Source organism: Lonchura striata, chromosome 4A, assembly GCF_050655825.1.
Source record: "Lonchura striata isolate lonStrDom1 chromosome 4A, ASM5065582v1, whole genome shotgun sequence".
Taxonomy (NCBI): Eukaryota; Metazoa; Chordata; class Aves; order Passeriformes; family Estrildidae; genus Lonchura; species Lonchura striata.
In genome coordinates, this window is record NC_140742.1 from 8,285,105 (window position 1) to 8,298,557 (window position 13,453).

At 40.2% G+C, this 13,453-nt stretch overlaps 1 protein-coding gene across 5 annotated transcripts in view; it reads left to right on the forward strand.

The window, feature by feature from the left end:
• Window positions 1-6,391, forward strand: part of DOCK11 (dedicator of cytokinesis 11) — a 75,261-nt gene extending 68,870 nt beyond the window's left edge. For all 5 annotated transcript variants that reach the window (XM_021548503.4, XM_077786513.2, XM_085570919.1 and 2 more), the window contains 4 exons: window positions 148-341; window positions 804-904; window positions 2,163-2,301; window positions 4,784-6,391. In XM_021548503.4, the coding sequence (XP_021404178.2) occupies window positions 148-341; window positions 804-904; window positions 2,163-2,301; window positions 4,784-4,906 (557 nt within the window). In that variant the 3' untranslated portion in view covers window positions 4,907-6,391. The remainder of the gene's footprint in view (window positions 1-147; window positions 342-803; window positions 905-2,162; window positions 2,302-4,783) is intronic.
• Window positions 6,392-13,453: the final 7,062 nt, after the last annotated feature.

Consider the following 13,453-nt stretch of genomic DNA (forward strand, 5'->3'; position numbering starts at 1 on the left):
ATTTAAAAGTCTTCCTGGTAAATTATAGCCTTGTTTGGGATTTCACATGCCCAGGGGCAAGAATCTGCCTGTATATGTTCTGTGAAGAGTACTCCTATGTGCTGCATGACTTTTCAATCTGTACATGTCTTTTGCTGTTTCTGCTAGCTTTGAACTCCTTTCCATACGTTAAGAAGAGAATTCCGGTCAATTATGAACATCAGGTTAATTTAAAGCCAATTGATGTCGCTACTGATGAAATAAAGGACAAGACAGCAGAGCTGCAGAATCTCTGCAGCTCTGCTGGCGATGTTGACATGATCCAGCTGCAGCTCAAACTGCAGGGCTGTGTCTCTGTGCAGGTCAGTCTGTTTGATGTCTGTTCAGAATTGCATTGACATGCACAGCTCGGGGTGAGCCATGGTCACAACACATTTACTTTCCAGAAATCATTAACTACCCAGGCTTCAGGGCTGCAGCCTCCAGCACAGCCTCCCTGTCACGTTCAGTGCTGCACATGCAGCTGGCTCGTGGGAATAAACATGTCCAGTGGTGTTTACAGTGTCAAGTCCAAGTGTAATTGCACATTAATTAACCATAAGTAACTGCTGAAATATACTTAAGTGTTGAAGATTGTACTTTAAGGATCAGGCAGAAAGAGCTGTTTTGTGAGCCTGGATTCTCCAGCTGGATGCATGATCTTAGGACTCAGACTGTGCTGCTTTTCCACGTAGAAATAAGAGGAAAATATGAGGAAACAAATTTGATATCTCTTTTTATCTCAGCAGGAGTTCTAGCATAAATTATTTCTTCTTTCATTCTAGGTTAATGCTGGTCCTTTGGCCTATGCCAGGGCGTTCCTAAGTGACAGCCAATCCAGCAAATATCCTGCTAAGAAGGTGAATGAGTTAAAAGAAATGTTCAGGTAGGATTTCTAATGTAATGAAAACTAGCAGATGGTACCTGCTCTGATTATATTTTTGTCTGTCTCCAAACTCAGCAGATGCTGGATGCTTAGATATATCTCATAAAGATCCAAGTCTCATGGGGTTGTGGGTGCTCACATGTATGAAAAAAGCCAATGAAATGATATATATCAAGATTATATATACCAAGATATATATTCCCAAGTCCAGGGCTGTACTCTCCATGGAGAGCTCTGCTTGAGCACTTGCTTCAATAGTTTGTGTGGGTTTTTCAGATTATCACATGAAGTATGTTTGAAAACCAGAGATCTGACAGTCCAGGGGTTCAGGGGTCTTTGATATTGTGCATTGTTTGCTAGTTTCTCTGAGGGAATTTTTTGCTGGCTAATGATGAATTTGACATATTTTAAAGCAAATCCTTTCCCAGTTTATGGTGGAAGAGCACTGTTCTTGTTTCTGTTGCTAATTTTTGAAACTGTGTGACTTGCACAAGTGTTTTTCCAATTTCTGTCCCTTAAGGTAAGTTTTACATCCCAGTTGAAAGTGTCCCCCAGTATATGATTAGGCAACTCTTGTTTCACCTCAGTATGATGAGTCTTTGCCACACTCTTTTCTGGACTTCTCAGGTGCAACCAGCTGTCCACCAGTCCCTGCATTTTTTACTCTGTGCTGGTGACTCCCATTTCACCATTTCTCCATTCTCATTGTATGAGGAAAGCAGCATTTGGGCCAGTCCCATTCTCCTTCTGTGTACCAAGTAACCTGGCAATCAGGGAGTAATTCCTGAAAACATGCCATGCATGGTTTTACTTTCCAGCCTTGCAATGCAAACACAGTCTCCATCTCAGTTGTGAATATATTCGTATTGAGTTTTATAAAAAAGGAACATATGTGTGTTAAATGAAGCAAAGAATGACTAACAGGCCTCAGAAAGAGCATTACAGCTCCCCATGGAGTGAATTTCCTTCTGGAGGCAGTCTCTGCTGTCAGGAGTCTGACCTCTGACAGCTTTGCTCTGGCTGTCCCACCTACCGAGGATCCAGGCTCAAGGGAGCTCCAGCAGAAAGGCAATACCTGTCTGCAGTCCCTCTTCGTTACCTGATTCACTGTGCCAGGGATTCCCCTGGAATATGTCTTGCCCCAAACACTGGAGAAAAGGGGGTGGGAAATAATGAGATTTGCCTGTCTGTTCAGTTGCTTTCTTTGATAGAAGACTGGACTGTTGTAATGCCCCACGTTCATTCCTTTCCTTCCCAGGAAGTTTATCCAAGCCTGTGGAATTGCTCTGGAGCTCAACGAGCGTCTCATTAAGGAGGATCAAGTGGAGTACCATGAGGGGCTAAAATCAAACTTTCAGGATATGGTGAAAGAGCTTTCTGACATCATCCATGAGCAGGCACGTATTGCACATTGGGAGCCCATGGAGGTGGCTCTCTGTGCTTGAAAACTGCCTAAGCTGAGATCTGGCTGGGAACTGAAAATGGGATCACTCCTCATGTTCTGTAGCTAAAGATAAACGGGCGAGCTAGCGAACATGAAAATGGAGCAGAAGAGTTGGTGGATTCCCAAAACTGCTTTCTGTTGGCTGAAAGTCTCAGCCTGATGTTGGTATTCAGAGTGCTGCAAGGTGGAGTCTTCAGTGACACACCACTGCCTGCTGTGGTCATCAGAAATCCTCTGCCATGTTCTGCATCATATTTGAAAATTATCAGAGGTCAAAGTTCTCTGGCAGAATTTTCATGTCCTCAGTTATATCCAGCTTAGAGGGTTTTATTAAATGTTACTTTTCCTTATATATGTTTTCTTATCATTTTTGCCTAATGCCAACGTGCCATTTACATGCACTGTTAAAATTCGTGCTAGTTTATCTGATCTATGATTTTATGTTTCCTTGGATCTTTCTAGAAAAATTTGAATAGTAGTATCAGAAAGGAGAGAGATTCAAAGAGCAGTTGTACTTCTATCTAGTATTAAGCTGTGAAGTTAGATGAGAACTGTCTTTCTGAAGTCATTTCCATGCCTCTGCTCTTTAATTTTGCCTTCATTATGACAAAAGAAAGCTGGTAGATTTATAGCATCAAGGATATAAAATCAACAGTACAGACTGCATTGTGGTCCATACAACTTGAAGTTTAGAAAAACGCTTTCCGGATCGCCCAGTTAGTCAATATACAGTCTTTGTGTGACTATGAATTAAATATGTATCATAATAACTCACTAAAAATGGATAGGCAACTTCCACAGTCTGTTGATTAGTTGTTCACACTAAGTGAAAAATCTGCAAGTGGCAAAATAATACAACTGCACCAGGCTGCTGTTTGTAATAAGGTTAATTTACAATAAAAAAATGCTTATGGGAATCAGAGTCTTGTTACAGAATAGTACAATATCAATTCAGGGACACAGTCTCATGATGAGGATGAATTTTGTTGTGGGAGCATAAAAGTGGATCCATCTGAGAGCAACTGCTGCATCCCTGTTGCTTTTGTTAGATTCCCCTCCTATTCTGCTCATGGCCACCATTGTTGTAGTGTGCAAACTATTGATTTTGCACATTTGCCACGCTGGTTTTTCATTGCCACTGTCTGCATACTCCAGTACTGAACTTTGCTCAGAGAGGCCTGTTCATAAGAGCTGAGCTGCCATCTGCTTACTCCAAGCTGTTTGCCAGTGCCAAGACATCTAATTTGCATGCAGCTGCTGAAACTTTTGTGGCTTTTGAATTTTGCAATAGTCAAATCAAAAACAAATCACTCAGTCCTGCACAGTCAAAGTACAATAGCTAAGATTATTTTAGCACAAAGAAGCATTGTTAAAACACACCCCCTGCTACCTCAATTGATTTATCCAGTGCTGTGTTGTCTTTGTTTAATAGGCAAAGTGTGACTGCAATGTCCAAGTAAAAGGCTCCCTGGGAAGGATATACTTTTCACTTTCTTCTTATAATAGCTCAAAAGGCAGCTTAAAATACCATGTTTATGAACACTGTTCTTCATAGTTGTGCAACATGATGTACAACAGCTGACTTGAACTTCTCATGCCATCAAATGACCTAATATCTAATAAATTCAACCTAATGAAATAAGTTTTCTTATTTTACAACATTACTCAGTTAAATGTAAAAAGTATAGTGCATTAACTTAGGGTTCTCACTGCAAACAACATATGCTTTTCTATGTATTGTCAGTGTCCTAAAGCAGCACAGGCAATGCCCTTCATTTGAGATGCAAGAGCAGCTGGGTAGTCACTGGGTCAGCCTGTGACCAATTTACAGATCTTTTAAGCTACAGTGTAAACACAAAAAATTTATAAACTGCAGCTGAAGAGGTCCAGGAAATTCCAGAGATTGGCAGAAATCTGGATTTCCAGAGACTGTTTACGATGGCAAGTGATCTCAGTTTCACTACTGCAATTTCAACTGACTTGACTGGTGAACCACGTGGTGAAAATAAATACAGTCAGCTCTGCCATTCCAGCTGGATCCTGTGCTGGCAGGGTGTCCTTCAGGCTGCAAAGTACAAAACCTGGACACACAGGTAGTGAGTGTGTTTGGGATTTAGCTGCATGTACTCCCCATGCTCACAGAAAACCTATTAGAATTCTGTTGAGACATAAAAAATTGTTATACAGAGAACTGTTTCTTTCCTACAGTGCATAGTTGTAACTAAAAGTGATCCAGTAACACACAGAATGGTGTATGTATTAATGCTACAGAAATCACTAAACTGCTCTTCTTTCTCATTTCTTTGTTACGCTGCCTTTGTGAAACAGCTTTGAAGACAAGGTTGGATATCTCTTTTGCATACCTTTTTAAACAGCTTCTTTATCATAATGAAGTGAAACCTGTACTGAATTTATGATTGTTTTGCTTTGTTTAGATCTATCATGAAGACACAATGCATTCACCGTGGATGCAGGACTCCCTCCATGTCTTCTGTGCAATCAGTGGAACCTCTGGTGATGGAAGCTACTGCTCACTCAGACCCACTGCTGACATATAAACATATCAGTCATATTTTACAGAGCCTCCTCAGGAATTCTTGGAACTGTACAAAGGATGTTTGAAACTATCCATGATGAGCAAAGATTGAATTGCAGGGTGGTTTGGTTTGTTTTGCTTCATTTTTTTTCCCCACAAAAAAAGTTGCCATGCTTTCAAACAGGGTGCTTGCTTATTTTGCTGAGCAACATTGAAAGTGCCTGGACATTGCACCACTGTGCTTGTTTTCTACTATTTTTTTTAAGCTAAATGAATAACAGGACGTGGAAAGGCAATTATCTGAATACATGTTGAATTGCTGAACTATGAGTCAAAACAATGATGTACTGTGTAAAGTTGTACAATGGAATATAATAAAATGTAAAACTACTTTGTAAATAGAAGGACTGTAGAGTATATAGAAATTAGCATTATATCATATTTGCTGCTAAAAGCTTTGTTGGACAGGGGACATGAAGGAGAAATTGTATTTACTGGTAAGAGATATTTCTCTTCTAAAAAGTGACTTGGGGTCCACATACCCCTATTGCATTCAGTGACAGTAAACTTGCCCTAGTCTGGAGTAATAAAACCTAAGTCAGAAATTATAATTTTCATACATCCTCAGAGCAAATATTTCTAAAGTAATCTCCATGAAAGTTGAGCTTACTGTAGCTGATTACAATTTTGGGTAAACTTTCCCAGCTGCAAGAGTGGATGGATTGTACTCACTGAGAGCACACCTGAGAGATTTGTCATTTGATACAAGTTTTCTCCTGCTTGCCACTCATGGTCTTACACAGATATAAACTCTGAGAATAGCTTAAATTGGCTTGGAAATTATTAGGTGATTTAATAACTTTCAGAAAAAAAATCTAATAATCAGAGAGATGTGGTTTAAAAACTTGTAGCGCATTAAATTAACATACAAAATTGAGGGATTTGGTAGCACCACAAGTCATGCATGTTTCCTCCTGTTAAGCAGATTTGTTCTCTGACAGCTCATTGTTTTTTCTGATAGCTGGTTGGAGAAAATGTATTTTCCAGAATTCTTTTATTCATTCTTCCCCTTCCTCCCAAAGCTTTCATACATTTTCTGCTTATTTTTTAATAACACACTTCAGATTCAGGAAGAGCACAGTTCAGTAATTCTTTTATCCAGTGACATTTTTAACATCTGTGTTTTTCAAAATCCTATCAATTGTACATAAGGTTCCAGTATTTCATATGGGAAGGGTGGAAGTTTTAAGGATATGTAACAAAATGCCATAATAAAAGGACTCCAGCTGGGTATTTAGCTTGGCTGTAGTGTCTATAAAATGTTAAGCTTATAAATCTTTGTGACAAAAATTATCTTCAAATAGTAACTGGACCACATTTCAAAATGTTTATTATGCATGATTCTAAATACCTACAGTTATTTGTATTCCGAGGAAATAATGTTGTGATCCATAAATTCACTCATTAGCTGTTTCAAGCAAAATACAGATGTGCCTATAACAAACCAGCCACATTTCTGCTTCTATGTGCTTTTGTGCCAAACAGGCTCTAAATTTAGCACAAACTTTTGGTAAGAGGAAGAGAAATTAGTGTGTGTAAATATGGTTAGCACCTTCCTCATTGTTCTCTTTCAACAAACAATATTTAAAAGCATACTGTGAGTTTTCCAAATTATTTTACTAAGAGGTGTGAATCTCATTAATAGTTAATCCAGTACAAGATACATTTGAAGCTAATTGACCTCTAAATATCAGTAGTAAAGGCATATCTTGACTACAGTCACCAGATGTATGAGATACAGACATTCAAAAGCTCTTTCAAACTACAAGTAACCTAATAGTTTTCCTGGATTTCCAGGGAGTTCCTTATGCATGTTTTTTGATGTCTTTAATATTCTGAGATAATATTGTTGGCTGCATTTTCAATTTCTGTTCCTTATTTTTACTGGAATTTCAGTGGAATTCTTACTTGTATCTTCAGATGTCTTCAATGGTCCAAGATGAATTTTTGTCTGAACTTCTGAAGGTGTTGATATTGAAGTTGTTCTGCCATTTCACTGTCAAATACTGGAAAGCTGTCACAGTAATTTGGCCAAAAAAGAAGTGCTTAATGTCAGTCCAATTAGAATATATGCAGTCACTGCATTTTAGAAGATACACTTATTTGCAGTTTTAATTAATTACAAAAATGATATGCCCTAAGGATTAGCCTTCTGTCCTGCTAAATAGTTTTTCTGGATTTTCTACAGAAAAATCTCTTTATTATATCGGTTATAAAAAGACTGGTAACAAACCAACTTGCTTTTCCTTTATGTATTCACACATTTAGAAAGGATTAGGAGTGGCCACTATTTTACAGCTGTTTTTAGACAAGAGTGCCAAGAAGATGATCATATTTTCTCTGTCTATCCTCTTCTTACTTAATTGTCCCAGTTTAGAGAAATCCTCCAGATCTTTTCTTATTTATGGCTCAAAGAGCTTAACTCACAGATATATTTGGAGATTGTACTGTATGTGTGCCTGTTTTATGTAGCTGATACTCACATTGGGTACATCATATTTGCTACCTGTTTGAGAAGAATAGAAATGTCTATTGTTCATTAACATTTTATATTTTCTTATATTGCCTAAGGAATGGCAGGATTTTTTTGGTCTTGAAAAATTAGTGGAACATATTTCAAATGACATCCTGGCACACACTCTTTCTATTCCTCAATTTGGGTACATTACGTATTTTATTTGCGTGCCTCTAATTATTTTTTCTGCAAAACTGCTGTGTAACACATCAAGTCTTCAGAATGGATGCCTCGGTAATTTTGCATAAAAGGAAAAGAAATAGGATGAAGTATCTGTGAGGATTAAGAGGAGTTGGATATTCAAAGTATCAGGATTGGTTTGGATAATGGGATGTGTCAGAGCCAGATGGTTTACAAATAGGACATACAAGACAACAAAGGTCTGCCAGAATTTTATGTACAAGAACTTCCTTTTAGAGATTTACCAAGTAAGCAGAGTATAAATATCTTCTCTCTTGGACCTACTGCTTTTTTGTCTGTAGAGGGATTAGAAAGTATCAGTTTAAGAAAAAATAACCTCAGAGCTCCATTTCCCCTCCCCCAGAAAATCTGGAATGAAGAACTTACTGCAGAAATTGATGGATTTTTACATATTATTTGATGTTGTAATCTTTGTCTGATATCAGTACTTTTCATAAGATAGGCTAGCAAATGAAAAGTCATGGATGAGAGAATACCTGCAGTGTGTAACATTTGGTTTTGTTCCAGAAGACCTTTGAACATACACAACATGGTGTTTTGATATCGAATAAGACTTTACATAACATAATATCTTTGTCTTAAAGTAGGTAAAATATGTTTGTTTTCCCTTTCTAAAGATACCAAATGCCAGGGATTCCACATTATGATTTGAATACCTTGGCCTAAAAGAACTGGAGAAGAACATAGGTGGAAATTATGGACTCAAAAATTTAATAGAAATGAAATTACATCTTACCCAATTTACCTGCTTGAGGAGAGTAGCATGTGTTGATCTGATGTTCACAGAGATGAGTTCTCTGACTGAAAAGGGGGTTCTCACTGTGTTGAGGAGCACTGTCTACAGCTAATTCTTATACAACCAGACTGTAGTACTGAAGCATGGACAAAATGACTCTCCAACTAGTAAAATTGAAAAGAAGGGTGTTTATTACAGTGCCAGACCCATGTGGAATATTTTCCAAAGACGTGCACAAAGAGTTGCAGACTCCTGCTCTCTATTTATACAGAAAAGGTTTTACATATTCACAGTTTCTAAAGATACATAATCATTACCTGCCAACTTCATATTACAATCAGCTGAATATCCATTACAGCAGCGCAGTTGTGTTCTCTTAATTGGGTTGGTGGGATTTTGAAATAAGGGAGTGGGTGTGTGGGAGGAAGAAAGCCATCTTCCTCCTGGTGAACTCTTCATCCATGGCCAGTTGGCAGGGCTTTTTGATCTGCTGGTCACAGTCCAAACCTCTTCTCATTCTTAGAAGTCCGTAGTATTTATGACTCCTGCACTCTTATAAACCTTCGTATATCACCTGTCATTCCCAGCTTTGTTTCAGTTATCCCCACCTAGTATCAATGAGTGTCCTCTCAAGCTCTAATCACAGTATATAATCTTTGCTAACTATATTTCTAACTGAACCCCTTGACTCAGTACTTCAAATAATGTGCTTGTGCCAAACAGTGGCAAACCAATTGTGATGCACATATAATATTTCAGCTGGATGTAATTTACTCTCTTCTCATGTAAATCTAACACCTGCTGCTCCATAATCATTACAGGAGTGCTTTTATCCTGCATGTTGTACCTATGAGTGTTGTACTAGCCCTCTTGGACTAGTTTAACCTTCTGTGTGTGAAAGAGCAGCTCCTCCCCTTTGCCTCTGTTCTAACTGCTGGACACAGAGGATGAGCAGAGCTGCTCAAGAGCTTCCTGACACCAGCCATCCTGTACTGTCCATGTCTCTCTCGGGGTTCAGAAGGTCAAGGTGACCCCGAGATCATAAAAAGTCTTTGCTTCCTAGCCCGTGCAGCCAAAGAAAGAGTCTGGAATTCTTGGGATCAGTTTCTCAAGGTTGTTTATTCTTCCATAGCTATAACATTCTCTCTCTGACCTTCTGAGGTCCACCCAGCAAGACAGCCATGGCATTCTGCCTGCCCTCTCGAGCAGTGTTTGCCTTTTACATCAAAAGTTACGTATAGTCTGTTTGCAATAAGGTGTCAATATCATCTATGTTGGACTGTGTCTCTAAACCAATAGAAAAGTGTCACCATCACCCCAAGACATGGAGGACAAGATGAAGGAAAAGAAGGCTAGGACACACCCAAATTCCTCCATCTTGACGCCCTGAATTATATTCTAAAAACTCACAAATTTCTAATTTTCCACCCTATGTTAATTCAAATATCACACTACTCAAACCCTTGTGGCTTTTAATTCCTCATACGAGATTGACAGCTTTTTCCACAGGTTAAAATTGAAGCCACAAATGTTTTTGACTTCTTGTCAAGGTCCCCAAGCCCCCTGCCAGGGTCTCGAGACAGCCAGGGCAGCCAGAGGGATGTTCTGGACCCTGACACTATACTGGTTTTTTTACTTCCTTTTTCTTGAATAATTTTCACAAGAACCCAGGGGAAAAAGTCACATTGTAATCAAATTCAGAGTTTATTCCAGGTCAAAATAAAAGACTAGAAAAACAGGAAAAATAAGTGTTTTCAATAAACATGTTTTTCCTATTTTTTTTATAGTTTTTTCTTCATTTCACAGAACAGGGTGAGTGATCAGAAGCTAATACCAGTGTAAGATTCATGGGACTAAACCCTAGTGCTATCACATAGGCACCCTCTACAGAAGATTACCAAAATAAACACAGAAGTACACCAAATGAAATAATGAACACTAAATTATTCAGCAACAAATAGAAGATGTTGACTTTAAAAATCCTGAAGGAGCATGAGTGCTGCAACATCCATGTCAGAGAAATCCAAAAAAATATGATTCATGAGGAAAACAGAGACAGTCATACATGCAAATTTTTCAATAGAAACAAGATGTGAAACACAAGTAAGGAAATATCCCAGCAGATCACCCTACTTTCCTAAAAAATGCCCAGTAAGTTTGTGGCTGTGTTTTCGCTCTGTTCTGAAGTTACAATTTTCAAACCCAGACTTTTGCTCTTTGGGGATGTATTTATTGTTGCTCTTCAACTAGCTCAACCTACAAGGTGGTGAGAATAATGTACATGCCCAGGCAGCTGAACCAGCTCTTACGTGATGTAATGTAAGTCAGGTATAATTGTTATTTACTTCATCAGAGGATAAAGAACAAGCTGCTTTTCCTACTTTGTCTTCTGAGGCTTCTGTATGAAGCTCTTGCAATCCTTGGCCAAAAAGCTGTAAAACCAGGTTTATGCCCTGCCTCCCTTGGTGAGTAAAGGAGTTATTCCCTTACCAAATAAGTAGGTAAATCAAATAGATCTTGATACTTAGGGAATAGTGAGCAGAAAAGTTGATGTGTGGGCTTGTAATAGAATTTATTAGCGGGGGAGATAACATTTGTACAAACATGCTTGGGTACATGTCCACCCGAAAGTGCTCTTCAAAGGAGGTGGGTTTTATTCCACAGAATTTCTCATTTCCAGCACAGCCTGGGCAGCAGTTCAGGGTTTGCAGAGTTCATGTCTGTTGTGAATGTGTATCACAAAATTCTAGATGTCCCAAAGAACACAGAACAAAGAACACAACAAAGGTCAAGATGTGAGGAGCCATGTGAGTCAGATTGGGTTTTTTTCAACACATTTTTTGATTTTTGTGCCTCAGATACAGCTGTATTCTATGAGTCCTTTTTTGAACTGACTCCAGCCATCTTCTGAAAAGCCTGTAATTATTTTGGCTGAGACCTAAAGTACTGACAGAAGCTGCTGCAAAATCAGAAAGGAGAAATCTCAGCATTGGTATGGAACAACTTCTGGTCCCAAAACGGACCATTCCCTGTGGCCCTGTGCTGCTAATAATCATTGCCTGTTGCTGGACTTAGTAATTATGCAGGCACACCAGGCATCGGCACAATTTCTTAATCTGATTTAGGGAACACGCACAGGAAAAAATTGTTGGATTTTTGTTTTCCTGCATCTGCGAACTCACTGCATGCCCTGCAATCACTGGCTTTGTTTGTATGGGTGGAAAAGGCAGGAGCACACAGCCAAGGACAGGTCGGTAAGATAATTGTAAATCAGTTCATACCAAACTTGAAGCCATACCCTAAGTACTTGTTCAACAGATGGCTTAAAAGGTTCCTCAGGTGTGTCTATACAAGTTCCAGTCACCACAGCACAGGTGCATTGGCTCACAAGAACACAAATGAGCATGAGAGGTGCAACAGAAAGCTGCAGGACAGGACTCAGTGAGATTGAGAAATGGGAAGTCTCTGGAGGTGGCAGGGATCAAAGGCTCTGGCAGCAGTTCTGATTGTTGTGAATCGGGATGGGAATATGACAACGAGTCGAGCATCAGGGAGAAGGGAGAGAGGGGGGAAAATGTTTCAGCTGCGAACAACGTTGATGGGCGGGCAGCCAAAAGCAGTGAACGATTGCATGTGTGCTTGGCATTGGCTCTCCTGGGAGAAGGAGTGGACAAAACAGAAAGAAGGAAGGAAAGAAAACATCAGCAAGGAAACTGAAAGCAAGAGAGGGGTTGCTTGGCTCAGCTCTACTCTACAAATGTCCTCACTAGCAGGCATAGTCCATGCTTGCTCTGATTGCACAATCTGATCTCCGTCACACAGCTTAAATGTTCCACATCCTGGAACTTTAAACAACATGTTTATTTGATTATAATTGCAGATCCTTGGGCACTTTTTAAGGGCAACTAGAAGTCCTCTTATTTCACAGGGAAACAAAAAGGCAGAAAAGCAAAAAAAGCCCAACATTAACACAGGATATTCCCCACCCTGTCATAAAAAGGTCCACTTCCCTTTTTCTAGAATGAGTGTCTAAAAAGCAGATGAACTCTTGCAAAAATCCTTGAGGAGCTGAGTAAATAATGAAACATTCTGTTGGGTTAGGAATAAGTTAGTTTTACCAACAAATTTTGGTTTGCCTTGAAACTCAGCCAAGTTTCCTCCCTGCTGGATCTGTAATACTTTTAGAATACCTGTATTTGCGTGGTAACTAGGACCGAGATCGCTAGTTACTATAAAATTCTGGTTCAGAAGGAAAAGTTTTGTCCCAAATATTTTATTCTCCTGAAATTCATCAAAATAGCACTTAGGTCCTATTCCCAGTTCTGGAAAAATTTTGGAAAACTTGCTGCATCACACGCATAAAAAAATGTGAGAGCAAAATTGACCATATTGTATTTGGAAAGGGCTGAAGCAGAGGGAGTTTTGGGAAGTTTGTGGAAAGCAGATCTGAAAAAAAAACAACATGCACTTTTAGCACAGATGCGAACTGTAGAAATTAGCTGAATTTTCAGGAGGGATTTTGAAAAGCAGCATTCTGCCAGGGGCTGATTAACTGCTCCGTCATCAAGAGAACTGCTGGGGGACGTGATAACGTGGCTGCTTTCCCCGTCTGGGGCACGGCTCAATAGCTGTAGCTGATAATTGTGAACCAGTTGTAAAAGGAAAACGACTTGGACTCACAGAATGAACTCTTCGTGAGTGTGCGGCCGCGCCGCAGCTCCATGTGGGGAGACACGGAGGGCCCGGGGCAGCGGCGCGGCTGCGGCCCCGCGGTTCCGCCACTGCAGCGCGGCCAAGTCGGGCTCGGGGAGGCACCGACGGCTCCAGAGGAAGGGGACTCAATGAACTCAGTCTTTTCCAATCGAGCTGATTCCGCGAAGCTCTCTGTGCTGAGCATGCGGCGGGCAGTGCAGGGCAGCACATGGGGCGATAGAAGGCTGCCCGCAGAGGGAGGGCAGCGCGGGGCCATGGGATGCTCCCCTCGCCGCACTGCCCCGCGGCCCGGGGCGGCGCTGCCCAGGTGGCGGGGCCGGGCCGCCCCTCCCGCCCGGCTCGGG